This window comes from Melospiza georgiana, chromosome 24, assembly GCF_028018845.1.
Source record: "Melospiza georgiana isolate bMelGeo1 chromosome 24, bMelGeo1.pri, whole genome shotgun sequence".
Taxonomy (NCBI): domain Eukaryota; kingdom Metazoa; phylum Chordata; class Aves; order Passeriformes; family Passerellidae; genus Melospiza; species Melospiza georgiana.
In genome coordinates, this window is record NC_080453.1 from 3970748 (window position 1) to 3992935 (window position 22188).

Sequence of the window (22188 nt, forward strand, 5' to 3'; positions counted from 1 at the left end):
GGGGAGCGCGGCCTCTCGGCGTGAGGGGGGAATGGCGGGGGTGGCTGAGGCGATGGCGGCGGGCTGGTGTCGCTGCCGCCGGCACTGACGAACCCTCACCGCCCTGTGGGCTCCGGGAAGAGCCGTTCTGTCCCACCGCGCTGGTTCGGGTCAGTGCTGCACCGGGCACTGCGGGTTCCACTCGGGTCCATCCCCGCGCTGCTCCAGCCGCTGAACCCCGAGGGCTCTCTGGGGGCTCTCTGAGGGTTCTGTGAGGGTTCTCTGAGGGCTCTTTTGGGTTTTCAGGCATTAATGAAGTGTTTCTTTCCTCAGCATCCGGCAGAGGAGATGCGGTAGCGTGGCGTGGATCCCGCTGGCTGTCACGGCACCCAGGGAGGCGATGGAGCCGCTCCCCGAGCTCTACTCCATCTTCCAGGGCGAGGTGCGGTTGCGGCCCTGTCTGGGTGCGGGCCATGCTCTGGGTGAATTCATTGTTGGTTCAGCCGGGGTTTAGCGCGGGGAGGTTCGGGTGGCAGAGAGCTCTGTACAGGTGCACTCATCTGTGTCTGTGGAGTTGTTTATGTGCAGATGTGAGGGCAGCAGGGGGGAGGCGATTCTGTCCTGTCACCTGATTGCAGAGCTCAGAATTCCAACATCAGCAGCACCTGGAGCTGCTGGAGAGAGCCCAGAGGAGCCCACGGAGCTGCTGCAGGGCTGGAGCCCCTCTGGAGCCAGGCTGGGAGAGCTGGGGGTGCTGCCCTGGAGAGGAGAAGGCTCCAGGCAGAGCTCAGAGCCCTTGCAGGGCCTGAAGGGGCTCCAGGAGAGCTGCAGAGGGACTGGGGACAAGGATGGAGGGACAGGAGGCAGGGAATGGCTGCCAGTGCCAGAGGGCAGGGCTGGATGGGATCTTGGCAATTGGGAATTGTTCCCTGGCAGGGTGGGCAGGGGCTGGGCTGGAATTGCCAGAGCAGCTGTGGCTGCCCCTGGAGCCCTGGCAGTGCCCAAGGCCAGGCTGGGCATTGGGGCTGGCAGCACCTGGCACAGTGGCAGGTGTCCCTGGGCTGCAATCAGCTGCCATTGAAGATCCCTTCCCACCCAAACCACTCTGGCATTCACATTCCTGAACCAAGGATGGAAACCAGCACCAAAACCCATTGCAGCAAATGGAGAAAGGAAAGGAAAGAATGATTTCCTGACTGGTTCCAGGTGCCCCCAGTGCCATTTGCCACAGGGGGTTTGTAGCCTGGCAAGGCCTGGTTAGAGAGGTTTGGGCTGTGCCAGGGTGCCCAGAGCAGCTGTGGCTGCCCCTGGAGCCCTGGCAGTGCCCAAGGCTGGGCTGGGCTGGCACAGTGTGAGGTGTCCTTGCGGTGGCACCAGATTGGATTTAATGTCCCTCCAGCCCAACCTAACCCTCATTCTGTGCCAGTCTCCAGCTCAGTGAGCTGGGCAGGTTTGTTGTGCACGTTCTCCCCTGTTTGGGAAGGGATTTCCTCAATCTCTGCTCTGGGTTTTCTCCCCAGGTTGCTGCAGTGACAGATTATGGAGCCTTTATCAAAATCCCAGGCTGCAGGAAACAAGGTTGGTGTGTGTGAAATTATTTCACTGTTGCTGTGGCAAGGCAAGCAGCCAGCTTAGAATTAAAGGCTTTCAGGAAAAGCTCAGAAAATGAATTTTTCCTAAATTGGGAAGGAATTTGGAAAGCATTTAGAAGATGATGGACTTTTGCACGATTACCAAAAAATACTCAAAGGAGTTTTTGGTAACTTCAGGATATTTGGGGTGGAATTTTGGGAAATTGTGGATAGTTTGGGGTTTTGTTACCTTCAGATTTCAGTGGAGGTTTTGGGAACTTGAGGATATTTTAGAGATTTATTTAAAGGTAATGGCAGAACTGTAGAAATTCTGCAGTTTGCCCAGTTTCCTCCTCCTCTGTCCCATCCCCTGGGGCTGATTGTGTCCCCTCTCACATCCCCTGGCATTACCGCGCCTGAGTGGGTGCTGAGGGTGAGAGAGAGACGGTGAATCTTGTTTCTTGATCAGAAGGCTTGATTTATTATATCTTATATAGAATACATTATAACTATGCTAATAGGAATAAGGAGAGAGGTTTGCAGAGCAGCTAAGCTAGCTAGAATAGATAGAAAGAATCCACAACAAAGTTGTGCCCAAGGACTCAGTCCCCTGGCTTGCACTGGTGATTGGCCCTTAATTATAAACATAGAAAATGAGCCAATCAAGAAAACCCCTGTTACATTCCACAGCATCTGATAATAATTGTTTACCTTGTCTTCTGAGGCCTTTTGCCCTCCAGAAGACACAGAAATCCGAAAGAAAGGATTTCTGTGAAGAAATGTCTGCAACACCCTGGGGCTGACTGTGTCCCCTCTGTCCCCTCCCCTGGGCCTGACTGTGTCCCCTCTGTCCCCTCCCCTGGGGCTGTTCTGTCCCCTCTGTCCCCTCCCCTGGGCCTGACTGTGTCCCCTCTGTCCCCTCCCCTGGGGCTGTTCTGTCCCCTCTGTCCCCTCCCCTGGGCCTGACTGTGTCCCCTCTGTCCCCTCCCCTGGGGCTGTTCTGTCCCCTCTGTCCCCTCCCCTAGGGCTGACTGTGTCCCCTGTGTCCCCTGTGTCCCCTGTGTCCCCTCCCCTGGGCTGACTGTGTCCCCTGTGTCCCCTCCCCTGGGCTGACTGTGTCCCTTCTGTCCCTTCCCCTGGGGCTGTTCTGTCCCCTCTGTCCCATCCCCTGGGGCTGTTCTGTCCCCTCCCCTGGGGTTGTTCTGTCCCCTCTGTCCCCTCCCCTGGGGCTGTTCTGTCCCCTCCCCTGGGGCTGTTCTGTCCCCTCTGTCCCCTCCCCTGGGCTGACTGTGTCCCCTGTGTCCCCTCTGTCCCCTCCCCTGGGCCTGACTGTGTCCCCTCTGTCCCCTCCCCTGGGGCTGTTCTGTCCCCTCCCCTGGGGCTGTTCTGTCCCCTCTGTCCCCTCCCCTGGGCTGACTGTGTCCCCTGTGTCCCCCCCAGGCCTGGTGCACAGGTCCCACATGTCCTCCTGCCCCGTGGACAAACCCGCAGAGATGCTCGACGTGGGGGACAAGGTGTGGGTGAAGCTCATTGGGAGAGAGGTAACTAATTGCAATCTAATTGCAATCAATTGAAATCAAATTAAGGAGCACCCTGGGTGTTCATTAATGATTTTAGGTGTTCATCCTGCTCGCTGTGTGCCTTGCAGGTGAAGGAGGACAAGCTGAAGCTCTCCCTCTCCATGAAGGTTGTTCACCAAGGCACGGGGAAGGACCTGGATCCCAACAACGTTTCCCTTGAGTGGGTAAATCTGAGCAGAACAGAGGGCATGGCTGCCCAGGGGGCACAGGGCATGGCATCCTATGGGGCATAGGGAATGGTTTTCTATGGGGCACAGGGCACAGCTGCCCAGGGCATGGCTGCCTGTGGGGCATGGGCATGGCTGCCCAGAGGACACAGGGAATGGTTTTCTATGGGGCACAGGGCATGGCTGCCCAGGGGGCACAAGGAATGGCCTCCCGTGGGGCACAGGGCATGGGTCCCTATGGAACACAGGGCATGGTTGCCCGGGGGACACGGCATGGCTGCCCATGGGGCACAGGGAATGGTTTTCTATGGGGCACAGGGCATGACTATCTGTGGGGCACAGGGCATGGCTGCCCGGGGGATACAGGGCATGGCTGCCCATGGGGCACATGGCATGGCTGCCCATGGGGCACAGGGAATGGTTTTCTGTGGGGCACAGGGCACAGCTGCCCAGGGCATGGCTGCCTGTGGGGCATGGGTATGGCTGCCCAGGGGACACAGGGAATGGTTTTCTATGGGGCACAGGGCATGGCTGCCCAGGGGGCACCGGGAATGGTTTTCTATGGGGCACAGGGCATGGCTGCCCAGGGGGCACAGGGCATGGCATCCTATGGGGCACAGGGAATGGCTGCCCAGGGGGCACAAGGAATGGCCTCCCATGGGGCACAGGGCATGGTTGCCCGTGGGACACGGCATGGCTGCCCAGGGGGCACCGGGAATGGTTTTCTATGGGGCACAGGGCATGGCTGCCCAGGGGGCACAGGGAATGGTTTTCTATGGGGCACAGGGCATGGCTGCCCACGGGGCACAGGGCATGGCTGCCCAGAGGACACAGGGAATGGTTTTCTATGGGGCACAGGGCATGGCTACCCACAGGGACACAGGGCATGGCATCCTATGGGGCACAGGGCATGGCTGCCCAGGGGACATGGAATGGCTTCCTATAGGACACAGGGCATGGCTGCCCGGGGGACACAGGGCATGACTCCCCATGGGGCACATGGCATGGCTGCCCATGGGGCACAGGGAATGGTTTTCTGTGGGGCACAGGACATGGCTGCCCAGGGAACACAGGGCACAGGGCATGGCTTCCTATGGAATGCAGGGCATGGCCACCCACAGGGCACAGGGAATGGTTTTCTATGGGGTACAGGGCATGGCTGCCCAGGGAGCACACAGCATGGCCTCCTATGGGGCACACAGCACGGCTGCCTGTGGGGCACAGGGCACAGAGCATGGCTGCTCAGGGGACATGGAATGGCTTCCTATATAGGGCACAGGGCATGGCTGCCCAGGGTACACAGGGAATGGCTTCCTATGGGACACAGGGCATGGCTGCCCACAGGGCACAGCTGTCCAGGGGGCACAGTTGCCCAAGGGACATGGAATGGCTTCCTATAAGATACAGGGTACCCTCAGGGCACAGGGCATGGCTGCCCACAGGACGCAGGGAATGGCATCCTGTGGCACACAGGGCATGGCTGCCCATGGGACACTGGGAATGGCTGCCCAGGGGGCACAGAGCATGGCTGCCTGTGGGGCACAGGGCACGTTGCCCAGGGAACATGGAATGGCTTCCTGTAGGACCCAGGGCACCCACAGGGCACCTGGCATGGCTGCCCATGGCACACAGGGCATGGCTGCCCATGGCACACAGGGCAGGGCTTCCCTTGCCAGAGGGCAGGGCTGTGTGGCAGCAGCTCTGTGGTCACAGAGGGCAGCACAGCTTCCCCAGGCATAGTGCTGAGAAAGGCTGAGAGATCAGAGACAGAATGAGAAACAATTCTTATCTTCACTTGCTGCTCCTGTTGTTGTGCACATGTGCAATGGGTTATGTGTTGTTTACCAGAGGGTGGTTTCTTAATTAACCAGTGCTGATGGTGTTTTGATTACAGGACCAATTAAGTCTGTCTGTATTGTAACTGTCTATAAAAGCAATGGGTTTCTTTAAAAAGATAGATCTTGATCAACATTCTGTGAATCACGGAATCAATGCTAATTATCACCCTGCCAGGGCACAGGGATGGATGGGAATTTGGGAAGGAGTTGTTCTCTGGGATGGAATTCCCAGAGCAGCTGGGGCTTCCCTGGATCCCTGGCAGTGCCCAAGCCAGGTCAGCTCTGCTCTTTGGGTTTTGTTGCCTTCTGGATCAAGGCAGGCGACCCAAACTCTCCAGGGCCGTTCAGGCCAATGACACACGCTGACACCAATATGATGGACGGTCAAAAGGCCTTTATTACTTCTTCTCATGGGGTCTTATAGTCTAAGGGCTTCTCTACGTCAAAAGGGGGTTTGTCCTTCTTATCTATGGTTAGTAAGGAATGAAAAAGTACTGGGTAAGGAATGGAAAGTTACTGGCACTACTGTTAGTGGGGCCACACCCCTAGGGTAATCTCTTATCTTAGGGGAACAGGGGGTCCTGCCTCTCCGTGACATCGCGAGATCTTCCGGAGCGCCTGTCCCTATCTACCACAGGGTTTAGAAAGTTTTACTTTGAGAGTGTCCTGGTTTTGCATGGGAAACTATTGCAGGAAATCCAGGACTCCTGCACAACTGACCAATGTGATCCAGCAGAAGCCTTTATTACATTTACACACACTTTTATAGATTCTGCAGACTGCTAAGTGCACACTGCTTGATTGGTGCCTTTGCCTTGCTCTCTCTGCATTTCTCACAGCATGAGATTGGTCACAGTGCAGGTGTTTCACAGCCCTCTGTTATCCTGTCCTTGCCATCTTGGTATTTGGTTTCTCAGCCTCTTCTTTCTTAATTTCCACAATTTATGTTCCAACAGCCTTGAGGAATCCCTGAGGCTTTGATAACAAACTCAGGAGCAGGCTGGCTGTGCCCACCATGGCCTAACCCTGCAGGTGCATTGCAACAGGAGACATTTATAAAAATCATTATTAATGTAGGGAATAATGTGCTCTGAGTCCATGACTCAGAAGGTTGAACAAATGCTTTATTAAGCTGTAATTTATTACACTAATACTATGCTAAATTACATACTAAAATACTATGCTATACTAAATGACATATTATACTAAAAGGTGCTACACCAAAGGGATACCAAAGAAAAACCTGTGAGTGTCTGAGACAGCCAGGACACACCTTTGACCCAATTATCCAAGGAATCAAAACAACCTTCACCAGTGTCCAATTAACAAATCACTTTGGGTAAACAATCTCCATAACACATTCCACATGTGCCAAACAACGGGAGCAGAGAATAGAAATAAGAATTGATTTCTCTTCTTCTCTGAGCTTCTCACTGCCTTACCCTAGGAGAAATCCTTGGGAGTTTGTGTCTGCTGCTCTCTGTGAAGAAATTAGCAAAATCTCAAATTAGCAAACCAAAACCACCACACCAAATAACCTTTAAAAGCCTTGGGGCCATACAAAAATGCAAATGCCTTTTGTTTGGACAAAAACGAGGGATTAAAGATGAGAATGGAGTGAAAATGGAGCTGTTCTTGTCCCCCCAGGCAGGATGAGAGGAAGAAACGCTCCTTCAGGGACTACACGAGCCAGAAGATCACCCTGGAGGCCGTGCTGAACACGGTGTGCAAGAAGTGTGGCTGCAAAGGTGGGGCTGGGCATTGGAAAAAGGCTCCCAACATTCCCAGTTAGATTGTGCCTGGGCCAGTCTGACCCTCGCTGCTGGGCCAAAGGCAGCAACTGCAGTGTATCACCCCAGAGATACCTTGGCTTGCTGGAGATTGCAGCTGGGCACTGAACAAGTCCAGGCTTGTTAGGAACCCCGTTTACCTCAGGAGGAATGGCTTCAGGCGATGGTGAAGAGAAAAAGGAGAGGATTCTGCTGGAGGGTTTAATGTCCAGAGGTTTATTCCATGGTTACAGAGGTCTGAACGTGAGCAACTGCTCCAACAGAACATCAGCCGCATGGTCTGATCACCTTTCAAGCTCAGGGACAGGGGGAGGGGAGGTACAGGTGAGCACCAACCAGGTGAGAGGGGCAGGGTCTCAGGGGAAGATGACACCCAGACAGGCCAATGGCCCCTGAGCATAGGGGCATCCTTTGAACTTGACCAACCACACGAGGCCTTGCTGGAATGTTCAGCCTGATTGACAGGACTCACTCAGCATGGGGGCAAGGGGGAAGGGAGAGAGGCACAGGCACACCTGGGGGAATGACCTGGAAGGCCAAAATGGGACATTACAGCACACCACAACAGCTGGGCTGCTGCTTTTGGCCCTGTCCCAGCCAGGCACTGAGCCTTGGTGGGCTTCTATCAGTGTCTGTCTCATGGTTGGAATCCCAGAATGGTTTGGGTTGGAAGGGACCTTAAATCCCACCTGATTCCAGTCCCCAGGGTCACCTCCCACCATCCCAGGTGCTCCCAGCCCTGCCCAGAACAGGGAGGGAGTGGAGTGTGGAGCCATCCCAACCCCCTGGATGTGTCCCTGTGTCACCTGCTCCAGGTGATCCCTTCAGCCCCAACCATTCTGTGCCTCCTGCTGGGAGGCAGAATCACTGAGGTGGGAAAACAGCTCCAAGGACACTGAGTCCAAGCTGTGCCCAATGCCCACCCTGTCCCCAGCCCAGAGCTCTGAGTGCCACCTCCAAGAATTGCTGGGGCACCTCCAGGGATGGGCACTGCAAAGCTCCCTGGGCAGCCCCTGCCAAGGCCTGAGCCCCCTTTCCATGCAGAAATTTCCCCTCAATATGCAAAAATGGGATTTTAAGGACTTTCAAGGCTCCTTTTCTGTTGTTGGTGTGAGGGGTTTGGAGCTGTGGGGAACAGGAAATGTTCCCTGCCAGAAGGGGCTGGGGCAGGGACACCTCTGCTGCTGGGCTTGCATTGGATGGATATTCCCTTGTGGGAAAAGCCTTTGGGATTCTGGTGTTCAGGATGCAGAGATGAGGTGGGAAAAGAGCTCCAAGGACATCGAGTCCCAGCTGATCCCACCTTGTCCCCAGCCCAGAGCTCTGAGTGCCACCTCCAGGAATTGCTGGGGCACCTGCAGGGATGGGCACTGCAAAGCTCCCTGGGCAGCCCCTGGCAAGGCCTGAGCCCCCTTTGCATGGGGAAATTCCTGCTGTGCCCACCCTGAGCTGCCCTGGCCCAGCCTGAGGCCGTTCCCTCTGCTCCTGTCCCTGTTCCCTGGGGCACAGCCCGACCCCCCCGGCTGTGCCCTCCTGGCAGGAGCTGTGCAGAGCCACAAGGGCCCCCTGAGCCTCCTTTGCTCCAGGCTGAGCCCCTGTCCAGCTCCCTCAGCCTCTCCTGGGGCTCCAGCCCTGCTCCAGAGCAGCACAGAGCCCCTGCCCTCACCTGCCATCCGTGTTGTAGTGCAGCTCCATGACAGCCCCGCTGTGTCCCTTCAGGGTGGCAAAGTTGTCACAGTCCCCAGAGCACTGGGGGGCTGTGATGGTGCTCACAGGGCTCAGTTTGAGGGAAGAGATGAGGATCTGACTCCATGTTTCAGAAGGCTGATTTATTATTTTATGATATGTATTTATTAAAACTATACTAAAAGAATAGAAGAAATGATTTCATCAGAAGGCTGGCTAAGAATAGAATAGCAAAGAATGATAACAAAGGTTTGTGGCTCAGCTCTCTGTCCAAGCCAGCTGACTGTGATTGGCCATTAATTAGAAACAACCACAAGACCAATCACAGATGCACCTGTTGCATTCCACAGCAGCAGATAATCAATGTTTACATTTTGTTCCTGAGGCCTCTTGGCTTCTCATGAGGAAGAATCCTAAGGAAAGGATTTTCCATAAAATCTGTCTGTGACAGGGCACACCAAGGGACAGGTGAGCACAGGAAAGGCACAGGAACAGCCTGTGCTGTGCATGGAGCTGATCTTTGGGGCTCAGCAAAGTGCAGGAGGGACCATCCCCACTGCTGAGCCCCATTTGGGGTAATGACTCTGATTTTGGTTTTTAAGAAGCAAACAAACCTTCAGCAGGGGATCCCACTGTGAACCCCCATCCATGGAAGCTCCAGCACAGCTGGTGGGACACTGGAGCTGTGTCTCAGAGCTAAAACCAAGTTTGTCCCCTCTGAAATGGTGTCCTGCCTGGTTCAGCAGTGTGAAGATGATTTTGTGGTGCCTTTCAGGGGATTTATTCAAGTTGCTGAGGTCCAAGGTGGTTTTTTGTGCAGATTTTCTGTGCCCTACTTGTGTTATTTGGAGGAAATGGTTCATGGGGGCTCGTGCTATTCTGGAGGAGGTTAATGCTGAGTGTGGCCTCTGTAGTCATAGAGAAATATCCTTAAAATATTATTTTAAAGAATTATTACTATTTAAAGACCTCTTATGTATAAAACACTATTTTAAAGAACCCCAAAACCAGGATTATGCCTATTTCCAATCTGCTTTTTAATAATGGTGTCTCCTCCTAACAGCAGGTGCCAGCTCTCCAAATTCCCCCTGCAGCTTAGTAGGTCAACTTTGATGTCTCCAGAGTAGAAAGGGCAGAACCACAAGAGCTGAATTTCTCTCTCTTTGTGCCTTTAGTTCATTTTCCAGGTGCCAATCACACCAATTTACCTTTCCTCCATTCTTTTCTGGGCTGATTAAGCCCCTGCAGAGACAGATTTTGACTTGTTGAGACAGGAATATTTTCTCTTTTGCCTAACTAATCCCTCCAGAATGACCTGGGTAATGTTTGTTCCCTCTCTGTTTAATCAGGGCATGTTCAACCAGCTGAAATTTCAGGATAAAATATGTCCAGTGTAGATTTTCTCCTTGAAAAAGATTGATAATCAAAAAAGCCTTGGCAGCACTTCAGGTGTGTGAAATGCATTTGTTAAAAAAAAGAACAAAAAAAAGGAAAAATGGGCTGGGTTGTTCCTTCAAACACATTTTATTTTTTATTTCCAGGTCACTTTGCCAAGGAGTGCTTCATGCAGCCTGGAGGAACCAAATACAGCCTCATTCCAGAGGAGGAGGAAGAGGAGGGGGCAGCAGCAGGGCATGAAGGGGACAAAAAGATCAGCCAGGCTGAGGAATCTTCCAAAAAGAGGAAAAAGGTACAAGGTGGCCTCTGGCTGGCCTGGAAAAGGAGCTGGGGGAGGGAATTTGCTCTGTGGTTACAACTGAGTTACTCCAGCAAGGTGGGTGTGAGTAGCCAGGTGTGGGCTGAGAAGGTGCCTCAGGTTTGGGCAGATTCTGTAGCAAAACAGGAACCTCCTCTGCAGATTTCTCATTAATTCTTGGGTTTTCTCTTTTTATTGCCAAGTTCCCTTCTAGCTGCTTTTGTGTTACAGCACACAGCCCTCAGAGATATTCTTAGAGTGAGAAAAAGATGATTGTTGTTTTTCCTGGTCCTTGTGAGGCTCTGCAGGCATTGTTCAGTGTCCTCAATCCTGTGACTCCTGTTTTCCTCCTTTCTCCTTCTTTGTTCTGTTCCCAGTGCCCTGCTGGCTGCAGGGGTGTCCTGACCCTGCCAGGGCTGTGGGAATTGGGGTTATCTGCACACTCTGGGGGAAAATCCCTGGCTGTGTTTGCACAGGGAGCATTCCCAGGCTCCAGAGCAATTTCTGTCCCTGTGAAAGTGGCACCAGATCAGAGACATTTCCCAGGCTGTGTTTGACCTCTGGCTCAGAGCAGGCTGAGATAAAATCAAACCCAGGTGAGACTGAACCCAGGCCAGGAGCTTTTGGTGCTCAGGGTTGTTCAGGGGATGAGTATTCACAGAGTCCCAGAGGGTTTGGGGTGGAAAGGACCTTAAATCCCATCTCACCCCACCCCTGCCATGCTCCCAGGTTGCTCCAGCCTGGTTTGGACACATCCAGGGCAGCCACAATCCAGTTCAACACTTCAATAAATTAATTCTTCCATCAGCACCTTCACATTCCCACTTTTAATTTCTCTTTCAAAGCCTTTTCTCTATTTTTCCCCTCTTTCCAGCTCTGTGGCCTCTCTGTATCCTGGAGAGTGACAACAGGCAGAAAAAGCTCAAATTATTTAAAAGTTTTGGGGAAAAAATTACACAAAGAAGTGCACAAACAGCTTGTTATCCTACCCCTGCCCATCCAGCATGGGGATTCCCAGTGGAGTCTTGCCCTGCTGACCCCACAGGAAATGTGGGGCACTGTCCTCACTTTGTTCCTGATTTTTTTGGCCTTGGTAGATTAATAGCTTTCCTTGAAATCTCCCTCGTTCCTTTGATCTCCCTCCCTTCTCAAGGGTGACATCAAAAGTTGTCAGATGTTTTCCAGAGCTGCAATAATAAAACTTGGAGCTTTTTTGGAGGCAGGATGTGGGATCCTGGGGGTGAATGGTTCCCTTGTAGTCTGGAGTGCCTGCTGTGATGGTGTCTGGGAGCTCCATGTGCTGCCCTGCTTGCCTGCAGCTCCAGGGCTTTCCAGCACATGGCAACAGCTCTGTGCATTCAGGGACAATCTCCTTGCTGCCCTGTCCCCTCCCTTGTGTGTGACACCAGTGTGGCCCTGGGGGTTTGAAATGAGAGGAGGGAGCTGCCTCTCCACTGAGTGTCAGAGCCATAAAATGAATATTTGTGATTGCTCAGGATCAGCATTTTGTGCTTTTCTGGGATTTTTCTTCTCTTCCCAGAGACTCCTCCAGGATCCTCATCTCTTTTTGTTTTTTCCACCTTGCCTTCCCATTGGTTCCCAGCTCCTGATTTCCCTCCTGCCTGAGGGGTTTTTCTCCTCTTCCTGGATCTAATATTTCCTTGCATCTTCTGGGGTTTTTCTGCTCTTTCCAGAGATTCCTCCAGGATCCTCAAACCCTTTTTTCCACCTTGCCTTCCCAGTGGTTCCCAGCTCCTGATTTCCTTCCTGCCTAAAGGGTTTTTCTCCTCTTCCTGGATCTGTTTCTTTGCAGTTTCTGGGGTTTTTCTCCTCTTCCCAGAGATTCCCCCAGGATCCTCACCCCCTTTCTTTTTTTCACCTTTCTTTTCCCTCCTTCCTGAGGGGTTTTTCTCCTCTTCCTGGATCTGATGTTTCCTTGGAGTTTCTGAGGTTTTTCCCAGAGATTCCTCCAGGATCCTGACCCCCTTTTTTTTTCCACTTTGATTTCCCAGTGGCTCCCAGCTCCTGATTTCCCTCCTGCCTGAGCCTCACAGTATCCCCAGGCTGGAGCCTGGTGTTTGCTTGGAGTTTTTTTCATCTTCCCAGAGATTCCTTCAGAATCCTCACCCCCTTTTTTTTCCACTTTGCCTTCCCAGTGGTTCCCAGCTCCTGATTTCCCTCCTGCCTGAGGGGTTTTTCTCCTCTTCCTGGATCTGATGTTTCCTTGCATCTTCTGGGGTTTTTCTCCTCTTCCCAGACATTCTTTCAGGATCCTCATCCCCTTTTTTCCACTTTGCCTTCCCAGTGGTTCCCAGCTTCTGATTTCCCTCTTACCCTGAAGGGTTTTTCTCCTTTTCCTGGATCTGATGTTTCCTTGGAGTTTCTGGGGTTTTTCTCCTTTTCCCAGAGATTTCTCCAGGATCCTCACTTCCTTTTTTTTTCACCTTGCTTTTCCCTCCTGCCTGAGGGGTTTTTCTCCTCTTCCTGGATCTGATGTTTCCTTGCATCTTCTGGGGTTTTTCTCCTCTTCCCAGACATTCTTTCAGGATCCTCACCCCCCTTTTTTCCACTTTGCCTTCCCAGTGGTTCCCCAGCTCCTGTTTTTCCTCCTGCCTGAGCTCCCCAGTATTCCCAGGCTGGAGCCTGATGTTTCATTGCAGTTTCTGGGGTTTTTCTGCTCTTCCCAGAGATTCCTCCAGGATTCTCACCCCCAGTTTTTCACCTTGTCTGGGAGCTCCATGTGCTGCCTGCAGCTCCAGGGCTTTCCAGCACATGGCAACAGCTCTGTGCATTCAGGGACAATCTCCTTGCTGCCCTGTCCCCTCCCTTGTGTGTGACACCAGTGTGGCCCTGGGGGTTTGAAATGAGAGGAGGGAGCTGCCTCTCCACTGAGTGTCAGAGCCATAAAATGAATGTTTGTGATTGCTCAGGATCAGCATTTTGTGCTTTCCTGGATCTGATGTTTCCTTGGAGTTTCTGAGGTTTTTCCCAGAGATTCCTCCAGGATCCTGACCCCCTTTTTTTTTCCACTTTGATTTCCCAGTGGTTCCCAGCTCCTGATTTCCCTCCTGCCTGAGGGGTTTTTCTCCTCTTCCTGGATCTGATGTTTCTTTGCAGTTTCTGGGGTTTTTCTCCTCTTCCCAGACATTCTTTCAGGATCCTCATCCCCTTTTTTCCACTTTGCCTTCCCAGTGGTTCCCAACTCCTGATTTCCCTCCTGCCTGAGCCCCACAGTATTCCCAGGCTGGAGCCTGATGTTTGATTATTGCAGTTTCTGGGGTTTTTCTGCTCTTTCCAGAGATTCCCCCAGCATCCTCACCCCCTTTTTTTCACCTTGCTTTTCCCTCCTTCCTGAGGGGTTTTTCTCCTCTTCTTGGATCTGATGTTTCTTTGCAGTTTCTGGGGTTTTTCTTCTCTTCCCAGAGACTCCTCCAGGATCCTCATCCCCTTTTTTTTTTTCATTTTGTCTTCTCAGTGGTTCCCAGCTTCTGATTTCCCTCTTACCCTGAAGGGTTTTTCTCCTTTTCCTGCATCTGATGTTTCCTTGGAGTTTCTGGGGTTTTTCTCCTTTTCCCAGAGATTTCTCCAGGATCCTCACTTCCTTTTTTTTCACCTTACTTTTCCCTCCTGTCTGAGGGGTTTTTCTCCTCTTCCTGGATCTGATGTTTCTTTGCAGTTTCTGGGGTTTTTCTCCTCTTCCCAGAGATTCCTCCAGAATCTTCACCCCCTTTTTTTCACCTTGCTTTCCCAGTGGTTCCCAGCTCCTGATTTCCCTCCAGCCTGAGCCTCACAGTATCCCCAGGCTGGAACGTGGTGTTTGCTTGGAGATTTTTTCATCTTCCCAGAGATTCCTTCAGAATCCTCACCCCCTTTTTTTTCCACTTTGCCTTCCCAGTGATTCCCAGTTCCTGTTTTCCCTGAGGAGTTTTTCTCCTCTTCCTGGATCTAATATTTCCTTGCATATTCTGGGGTTTTTCTGCTCTTCCCAGAGATTCTTCCAGGATCCTCATCCCCCTTTTTTTTTCCCCCTCACCTTGCCTTCCCAGTGGTTCCCAGCTCCTGATTTCCTTCCTGCCTAAAGGGTTTTTCTCCTCTTCCTGGATCTGATGTTTCCTTGCATCTTCTGGAGTTTTTCTTCTCTTCCCAGACATTCTTTCAGGATCCTCATCCCCTTTTTTCCACTTTGCCTTCCCAGTGGTTCCCAGCTCCTGGTTTCCCTCCTGCCTGAGCCCCCCAGGATTCCCAGGCTGGAGCTGGGCTCGGGTCTCTGTGTGGGGGTGGCACTGGTGTGACAGTGCCACATCCTGGGTGGCAGCAGTGAGCCCTGCCCTGTCTTCTGTAACCCCTGAGGAAAGGGGTGATGGAGGGAGAAGGGGAGAGGCTGGAGGGTGTCCAGGGAAGGGGCTGGAGGATCCTGAGGGAGCTGGGAAGGGGCTCAGCCTGACAAAGGGGGATCAGGGGGGCCCTTGTGGCCCTGCACAGCTCCTGCCAGGAGGGGACAGCAGGGGATGCTCCCAGGGAAGGAGGGGAGGGGAGGGGTGAGAGCAAACAGCCTCAGCTTGTGCTGAGGGAGGTTTGGGGTTGCCACTGCTCAGCCCAGGGCAAGTTAGAAAAAACAGAAATGTAAAGGTTTTCCATGTGTGCAGCCTGGCAGAGCAGCACCATGGCTGTTCTCCCCCATCCCTGTACCCTCAACTCAGGAGTGTTCAGCTGCTCCTTCTGCCCTTTCCCAGAGCAGGGCAAGACTGAAGTGCAGAGGAAGAGGCAGCAAACACTGAGCCCCTGGTGCAGGATCCCCATATTTATGTCCCCTGGCCCAGGGCATTGCCCCTGCTCTGACCCCACATCTGCTCCCAATCCTGCCTTCCCTGCCCTCTCAGCAATCTGTTTGAAGGTTTATGGAGGGGTTCTCCCCACACCCCCTGACTCTCTTGGAAGATTTCACTCCCTTGTCTGCTTTTCCCTTTTCACACCCCATCTCCCATGCAGACATTTGGGACAAACCCTTCACAGAGAGGGTTGGTGGTGGGGTCCCCATCCCTCCTAAACCCCATGGAGGTGGCACCTGGGGCTGTGCTTGGACTGGCTGATCTGGGGGAGCTTTTCCACCCTGAACAATTGCAGCATTCCCTGGTGCTGTGCCAGGGGGGAGCCCTGGGGCTGTGTGGGACAGCAGGGCAGGCCCAGGCTCTGGGTCCCTTCTCCTGCTGGGGTCAGGGGGTGAGGTGGCTCCTGTGGGAACAGCAGTGTCCCTGCTGGGCTGTGTGGGAGGCAGGAGGCTGGGAATGGCTGAGCCCTTCTCATCCTGCAAGAAAAAAACCTGCAGTGCTGACTGAGGGAAAACCCTTGCACTGAAACTCTCCAAGTTTATCCCATTGTTGAAAGCGAAGGGAGACGAGCCATCCTTGTTGATCAGCATCGACTCCGAATTTATTGATCCAAAGGCACGTTGTTATAACCGTGTTAATTAAGATTGAATTTATTGATCCAAAGGCACGTTGTTATAACCGTGTTAATTGAGATCTAATTTATTGATCCAAAGGCACGTTGTTATAACCGTGTTAATTGAGATCTAATTTATTGATCCAAAGGCACGTTGTTATAACCGTGTTAATTGAGATCGAAGTTATTGATCCAAAGGCAGGTTTTTATAGTCGTGCCTTTGGATCAATAAATTCAATAATTTCAATAATTAATTCAATAATTAAGATCATACGTATTGCAAAACTCGAGCTCACCATAGGCTACTGAGCAAACATGAACCCCTCCCTTTGTTTCCAATACCTGTGGTTTGTTTATTGAAACCAAGATTTGTGTTCTCACCCTGATATGAAGGGTTCTCAACCTCCATGTCTGTTCCCAAGGACAGAATGTTTACCTGTTATGAGAAGACTGTCTGAGAATCCTGCTGTTTATAAAATGTGCCTGAGAACCTAGTTATTTACAGAAACAGGATTGAGAACTGCTGCTTTACAGCTGCCTTTTACTTTTCCATCAGCTGTATATTTTCATGGCCTCTTTCTTTAAGCCATGTCTGAGCAAAATTCTCCAACATCCCATCTTCTGCTCACACAACCTCAAATTTGGGGGTTTGGATCCATTTCAAAGTTCCTTGGGAGCTTTATTCCACATGGAACAGCTCATCCCTGAGGAGGTTTTGGATGGCCTTTGAAATTGGGGCTTTTTTTATGGTTTTGCTGCTCTTTTCCCCACCTTGTGGAAGATTTGCAGATCTTCATGTTCAAACCACACCTAAGTGTGTTTGTTCTGTGACCTGTGGTCCATCCTCACTCAGTTTTACTGGTTTTACTGGTTCTTCCATGGCATGAAGAGGCCACAGCCCTTCACACATTGACTGCATTGAAATTTTTCTGAATCTGGCTGTCTTTATTTACTGACTCCATGCTGAGTTCTTCTCCTCAGCTTCATTCTGACTGCTCCTCCAACAAATGATGCAAAAGCACCTTTAGGTTGGTGTAATGAATCTTGTTTGGAGTGAAATTGGCTGCTGGAATGAGGAAAAAGAATGAAATGAAGAAGCCCAGAAGGATTCCTGGCACACCCTGGGGATGCACACAGACATTAGGAATCCATTGCTGTTTTTCACAAAGTCTTGGAATGGGATTTTAACTCCTCAGAAGGGTCTGGTGAAAAATATTTCAGCTTCTTGGACAGTTCTGGGCACTCCCCTCTTATCTCAGCCCCAAATACCTTCAGGGGGAGTGAGCTGAGAGCACAGCCTGGAGCAGTTTGCTCACACAGGGCAGGAGGGAGCCTGCAGTGCTGAAGGGGCCCCTCTTGGAGGAGCTTCTGGAGCAGCAGGGAGGGAATTCCATGCAAACCAGCACTGAGGCTCCAGCCCAGCCTGCTCAGGGGCTTGGAGAGAGGTTTTGGAGCACTTTTGTTGGGTTCTCTGTGCTGATTGCACAGGTGGGGCAGGATGTGCAGGGAACGGTGAAGTGCAGCTCTGTGTGAGGCTGACTGAGAGCTGCTTGGCCAAATCCTCTCCAAACATTGCCCCAAAATGCAGTGTTGGGGTGCTGGGTGTGCCAGAGCTGAGCTGGGTGTGCCAGAGCTGAGCTGAGCCCCATCCAGCCTGCCTGGAGGGCATTGGCACCTCAGGTGTCCCTGCAGGCACAAACCTGGGCTTTGGGCAATCGCTGGGCTGCAAACTGAGTTTCCTGGTGACCCCAGTGCTCCATCCCCTGCTCACTGAGTTCCCTGTGACTCCAATGTTCCATCCCCTGCTCACTCAGTTCCCTGGTGCCCTCAGTGCTCCATCTCCTACACATTGAGTTCCCTGGTGCCCTCAGTGCTCCATCCCCTGCTCCCTGGTGACCTCAGTGCTCCATCCTGTGCTCATTGAATTCCCTGGTGACCCCAGTGTTCCATCCCCTGTTCTCTGAGTTCCCTGGTGACCCCAGTGCTCCATCTCCTCCACATTGAATTCCCTGGTGACCCCAGTGCTTCATCCCCTGCTCACTGGTGACCCCAGTGCTCCATCTCCTGTTCTCTGAGTTCCCTGGTGAGCTCAGTGCTCCATCCTGTGCTCATTGAGCTCCCTGCTGACCCCAGTGCTCCATCCTGTGCTCACTGTGACCCCCATGTTCCATCCCCTGCTCCCTGAGTTCCCTGTGACTTCAATGCTCCATCCTGTGCTCACTCAGTTCCCTGGTGCCCTCAGTGCTCCATCCTGGGCTCACTGGTGACCCCAGTGATCCATCCCTGCTCCCTGAGTTCCCTGGTGCCCTCAGTGCTCCATCTCCTGCTCACTGGTGACCCCAGTGCTCCATCTCCTGTTCTCTGAGTTCCCTGATGCCCTCAGTGCTCCATCCCCTGCTCCCTGAGCTCCCTGATGCCCTCAGTGCTCCATCCCCTGTTCTCTGAGTTCCCTGGGACTCCAATGCTCCATCCTGTGCTCACTCAGTTCCCTGGTGCCCTCAGTGCTCCATCTCCTACACATTGAGCTCCCTGGTGACCCCAGTGCTCCATCTCCTGCTCAGAGTTCCCTGGTGCCCTAAGTGCTCCATCCTCTGCTCATTGAATTCCCTGGTGAGCTCAGTGCTCCATCCTGTGCTCACTGGTGACCCCCATGTTCCATCCCCTGCTCACTGAGCTCCCTGGTGAGCTCAGTGCTCCATCCTGTGCTCACTGGTGACCCCAATGTTGCATCCCCTGCACACTCAGTTCCCTGTGACCCCAGTGCTCCATTCCCTGCTCATTGAATTCCCTGATGCCCTCAGTGCTCCATCCCCTGCTCCCTGCTGACCCCAGTGCTCCATCTCCTGCTCACTGAGTTCCCTGGTGACCCCACTGCTCCATCCCCTGCACACTCAGTTCCCTGTGATCCCAGTGCTCCATCCCCTGTTCTCTGAGTTCCCTGGTGCCCTCAGTGCTCCATCCCCTGCACACTGGTGCCCTCAGTGCTCCATCCCCTGCACACTCAGTTCCCTGTCACCCCAGTGCTCCATCCCCTGCTCCCTGAGCTCCCTGGTGACCCCAGTGCTGATCTCCAGGGCTGGGATGCTGCACTGAAGGAAAGGTCTGGGGTAGGAAGCTGCTCCTGCAGTGCAGCAGTGCTGCCTCCTGCTACTGAAAATTATAAAATCATGGGATGGCTTGGGTTGGAAGGACCTTAAATCCCATCCAGTGCCATCCCTGCCATGGGCAGGGACACTTCCACTGTCCCAGGGTGCTCCAAAGCCCTTCCAGCCATGGAGCAACCACACTTATTCCTCTGGTAATGCTCAGCTCTCCTTGTGTCCTGCTGCAGACTGTGTTTGCTGTTCTGCCTGCACTTCTGCACTGGAAGAATCAGAGAATCCTGGAATATCCAGGGTTGGAAGAGACACAGAGATCACTTAGTTCAGCTCCTGGCCCTGCACAGCACACCCCAAGAGCCCCACTGTGTGCCAGAAAAGGGATCTGTCTCTCTTGGAGTGATCTTGGCTGTTAGAGCCCCCCAGAAGGGGAGAGTGAGGGTTTGTTGATTCTTTGCAGCCAGCACAATGCCCATGTGTGCTTTGTGTCCCCTGCTCCATCCCCAGGAGTGTGTGTGACATCCTGTCCTGCCTGCAGCCCTCACATCCTGAGAAAGTTTCCCAAGCTCTGGAATGAAACTCTTGCTTGTGAAGGTCCTGTCAGACTTTCTCACCATGTGCACGGGCTGGAGAAGCTTGAGAAAATTCTCCTTGCTGCATCCCCTTCTCTGAAGAGTTTAACTCCTTCCCATCCTCCTAGACTGGGAGGATTTGCTTCTGCCTTTCCTCTGTGGCTCAGGGACTTTGTGCTGAGCCTGTTGTTAGCCCTCAGGAAAACAGACCCAATTTTGGGTGATATTATTTGCTGTTAGTGAGCCAAAATGTGCCAAGGGTCTGGTGGGTGTGGAGCCACTCCATCCTTCCCTGGAATCCCTGAGGGATCTTCTGGATGCTGAGCTCTGGGTGTTGTCTTTGCTCTTCCAGCTCCCTAAAAAAGTTCTGTTTGATTAAAAATCAGCTGCCAGCTCCTTTCCTTTCCCCCCTGGGCCTGATGCTTGGACACCCAGTCCAGTTTGGGCACAGGTGTTTAAATTTAGGTTAGTCAGAGCCCTGAGCTGAGCTGGCCGTGCCACATTCCTCACTGGGGCTGTCCAAGCCTGTCCAGGGCTTTGTTCACCTCAGTGGCCATCTCTGATCCTGAAACCTTCCTTGGCTCCTCTGCTTGAGTCCTCAAACAGGGCAAAAATTCCTGATCAGCCCTTCTGGAGCCAGGCTGGGAGAGCTGGGGGTGCTGCCCTGGAGAGGAGAAGGCTCCAGGCAGAGCTCAGAGCCCTTGCAGGGCCTGAAGGGGCTCCAGGAGAGCTGCAGAGGGACTGGGGACAAGGATGGAGGGACAGGAGCCAGGGAATGGCTGCCAGTGGCAGAGGGCAGGGCTGGATGGGATCTTGGCAATTGGGAATTGTTCCCTGGCAGGGTGGGCAGGGGCTGGGCTGGAATTGCCAGAGCAGCTGTGGCTGCCCCTGGAGCCCTGGCAGTGCCCAAGGCCAGGCTGGGCATTGGGGCTGGCAGCACCTGGCACAGTGGCAGGTGTCCCTGGGCTGCAATCAGCTGCCATTGAAGATCCCTTCCCACCCAAACCACTCTGGCATTCACATTCCTGAACCAAGGATGGAAACCAGCAGCAAAACCCATTGCAGCAAATGGGGAAAGGAAAGGAAAGAATGATTTCATTAATATTTTAATGATTAATAATGCAAAGGGGCACAGAGGAATTTGGGGAGCAGGACAAGGTGCAGTGGGAAGATGAGGAGCAGGAAGGGGTTCAGGAGAAATTGGGGAGCAGGAAGGGGTTCAGGAGGACTTGGGGAGCAGGAAGGGGTGCAGAGGAAATTGATGAACAGGAAGGGCCACGGAGGAAGTTGGGAAAGAGGAGGGGGTGGTGGAATCTTTAGGGACGTTGTGCAAGGAGCCACATCTTGCAGGAGGGCACTGACCTTGTCCTGCTGTTCCCTGGGAGTGTTTGGGTGCTCCTGTCCTGGCAGGCTGGGGCTGGTGGCTGGGCTGGTTTAGAAATCTAATTTTTGGGCAAAAAACGCTTCGTCCTTCCAACTTTTATTAATAAAGAACAATGAAATAATGGAATAAGAGCAAGAATTCTCCTTCCATGACTTACCCAGTGTTTTGCAGCCATGGATTTCCACACTGCTGCCCCTCTGCTCTGACTCCTGCCATGCTCTGTGCCCTGCCCTCAGCTAACTCCTGCCTCCTGGGGCACTGTGCCCTTTCCATGCAGGAGCAGGCCCAGAAGGGCTCGTGCTGCCCTGCTGAGCCCCAGGGAGGCCATTCCCACATTTCCACATTGCCAGGTTTCTCCTGTGTTGTCCCAGGAGAAGAAGAAGAAGAAGAAGCACAAGGCCAGGCCGTCCTCGGAGTCGGACTCGGACAGCTCAGCCTCGGACAGTGACGGAGCTCAGCCCTCCAGCAAGAGGCCCAGGCACTCCAGGAAGGCCAGCAAGGCTCCCAAGAAGAAGAAGAAGAAGCACAAGAAGTAGCTCTGGGGTGAGCAGGGCAGGCTGGGCTGCTGCCGTGGCTGCAACAGGGACCAGCAGCTCCTGCTCCAAGGACAAGGAGTTGATTTCAAAGGAACATTTGGTGTTACAGGTGCTGACCTTGTGTGAGCTGTCCTCTGTCACCTTGGGCACAGGCTGCCCCTTTGTCCCACAGCTGCTGCCAGCACGGGCTCGTGACAGCCTGCAGGGCACCCTTGCTGTGCCACAGCCTCGTGTCCTGCTGTCCTGCTGCCAGCTCCTGGGACAGCTGCAGAGCTTGGGGTGGCACAGCCAGGCCCCCACCGTGCTGGGCACAGGTTTGGTGGCAGCACAGCCCCTGGCACAGAGCTCAGGGCTGCAAACCTGCCCCGGCTCCCTCAGCCTCTGTGCAAACACCAGGAGTGGAGGAGCAAGGAGCAAATGGGGGAGTGGAGATACTGGGAGTAAACATGGACTGTGGAGTGTTTGCTGCCTTGGAAAGGGATGGAAAATAAATCTGCTCTCTGCAGCTGCACTTTGTACCTGCTCCTTTCTTCTGTGCCCTCCACTTCATCTTGGGCAGGGGGAGAACAGTGTGGAGGAGATGGGAGAGGGGTTTTTTTGGGAAGTTCTGGCTGCTTCCCCAGCTTCCCTGGGCTGGGAAGGGGGTGTGTGCTGAGGTAACCCATAGGAGAAGCCTTCTGGAGGGAGCATAAATCTTGTAACTGGAGCTGAAGGTCAGGGGAGGGGATGGCAGGGGAGGGTGCCAGGAGCAGCTCGGCCCTGCTGGGACAGATGTGAAGGGGGGAAGGAGCCAACCCTGCGGCCTCTGGCTCTGCAGGGAGCTGGCACTGGCAGCTGGTGGTGTGGCAG

The 22188-nt window shown here is 53.3% G+C and overlaps 1 protein-coding gene across 2 annotated transcripts; it reads left to right on the forward strand.

The window, feature by feature from the left end:
• The first annotated feature begins 39 nt into the window (after nt 1-39).
• Nucleotides 40-21850, forward strand: ZCCHC17 (zinc finger CCHC-type containing 17). 2 transcript variants are annotated; one of them, XM_058040432.1, is made up of 8 exons: nt 40-149; nt 313-421; nt 1500-1557; nt 2991-3091; nt 3199-3290; nt 6783-6883; nt 10153-10301; nt 21154-21850. In XM_058040432.1, exons 2-8 carry the CDS (start codon nt 380-382, stop codon nt 21337-21339), a joined length of 729 nt encoding a protein of 242 aa, XP_057896415.1. In that variant the 5' UTR covers nt 40-149; nt 313-379; the 3' UTR covers nt 21340-21850. The 2 variants fall into 2 exon arrangements, with proteins under 2 accessions (XP_057896415.1, XP_057896416.1); XM_058040433.1 differs by having other exon boundaries at nt 21175-21850.
• The last annotated feature ends 338 nt before the right edge of the window (nt 21851-22188 follow it).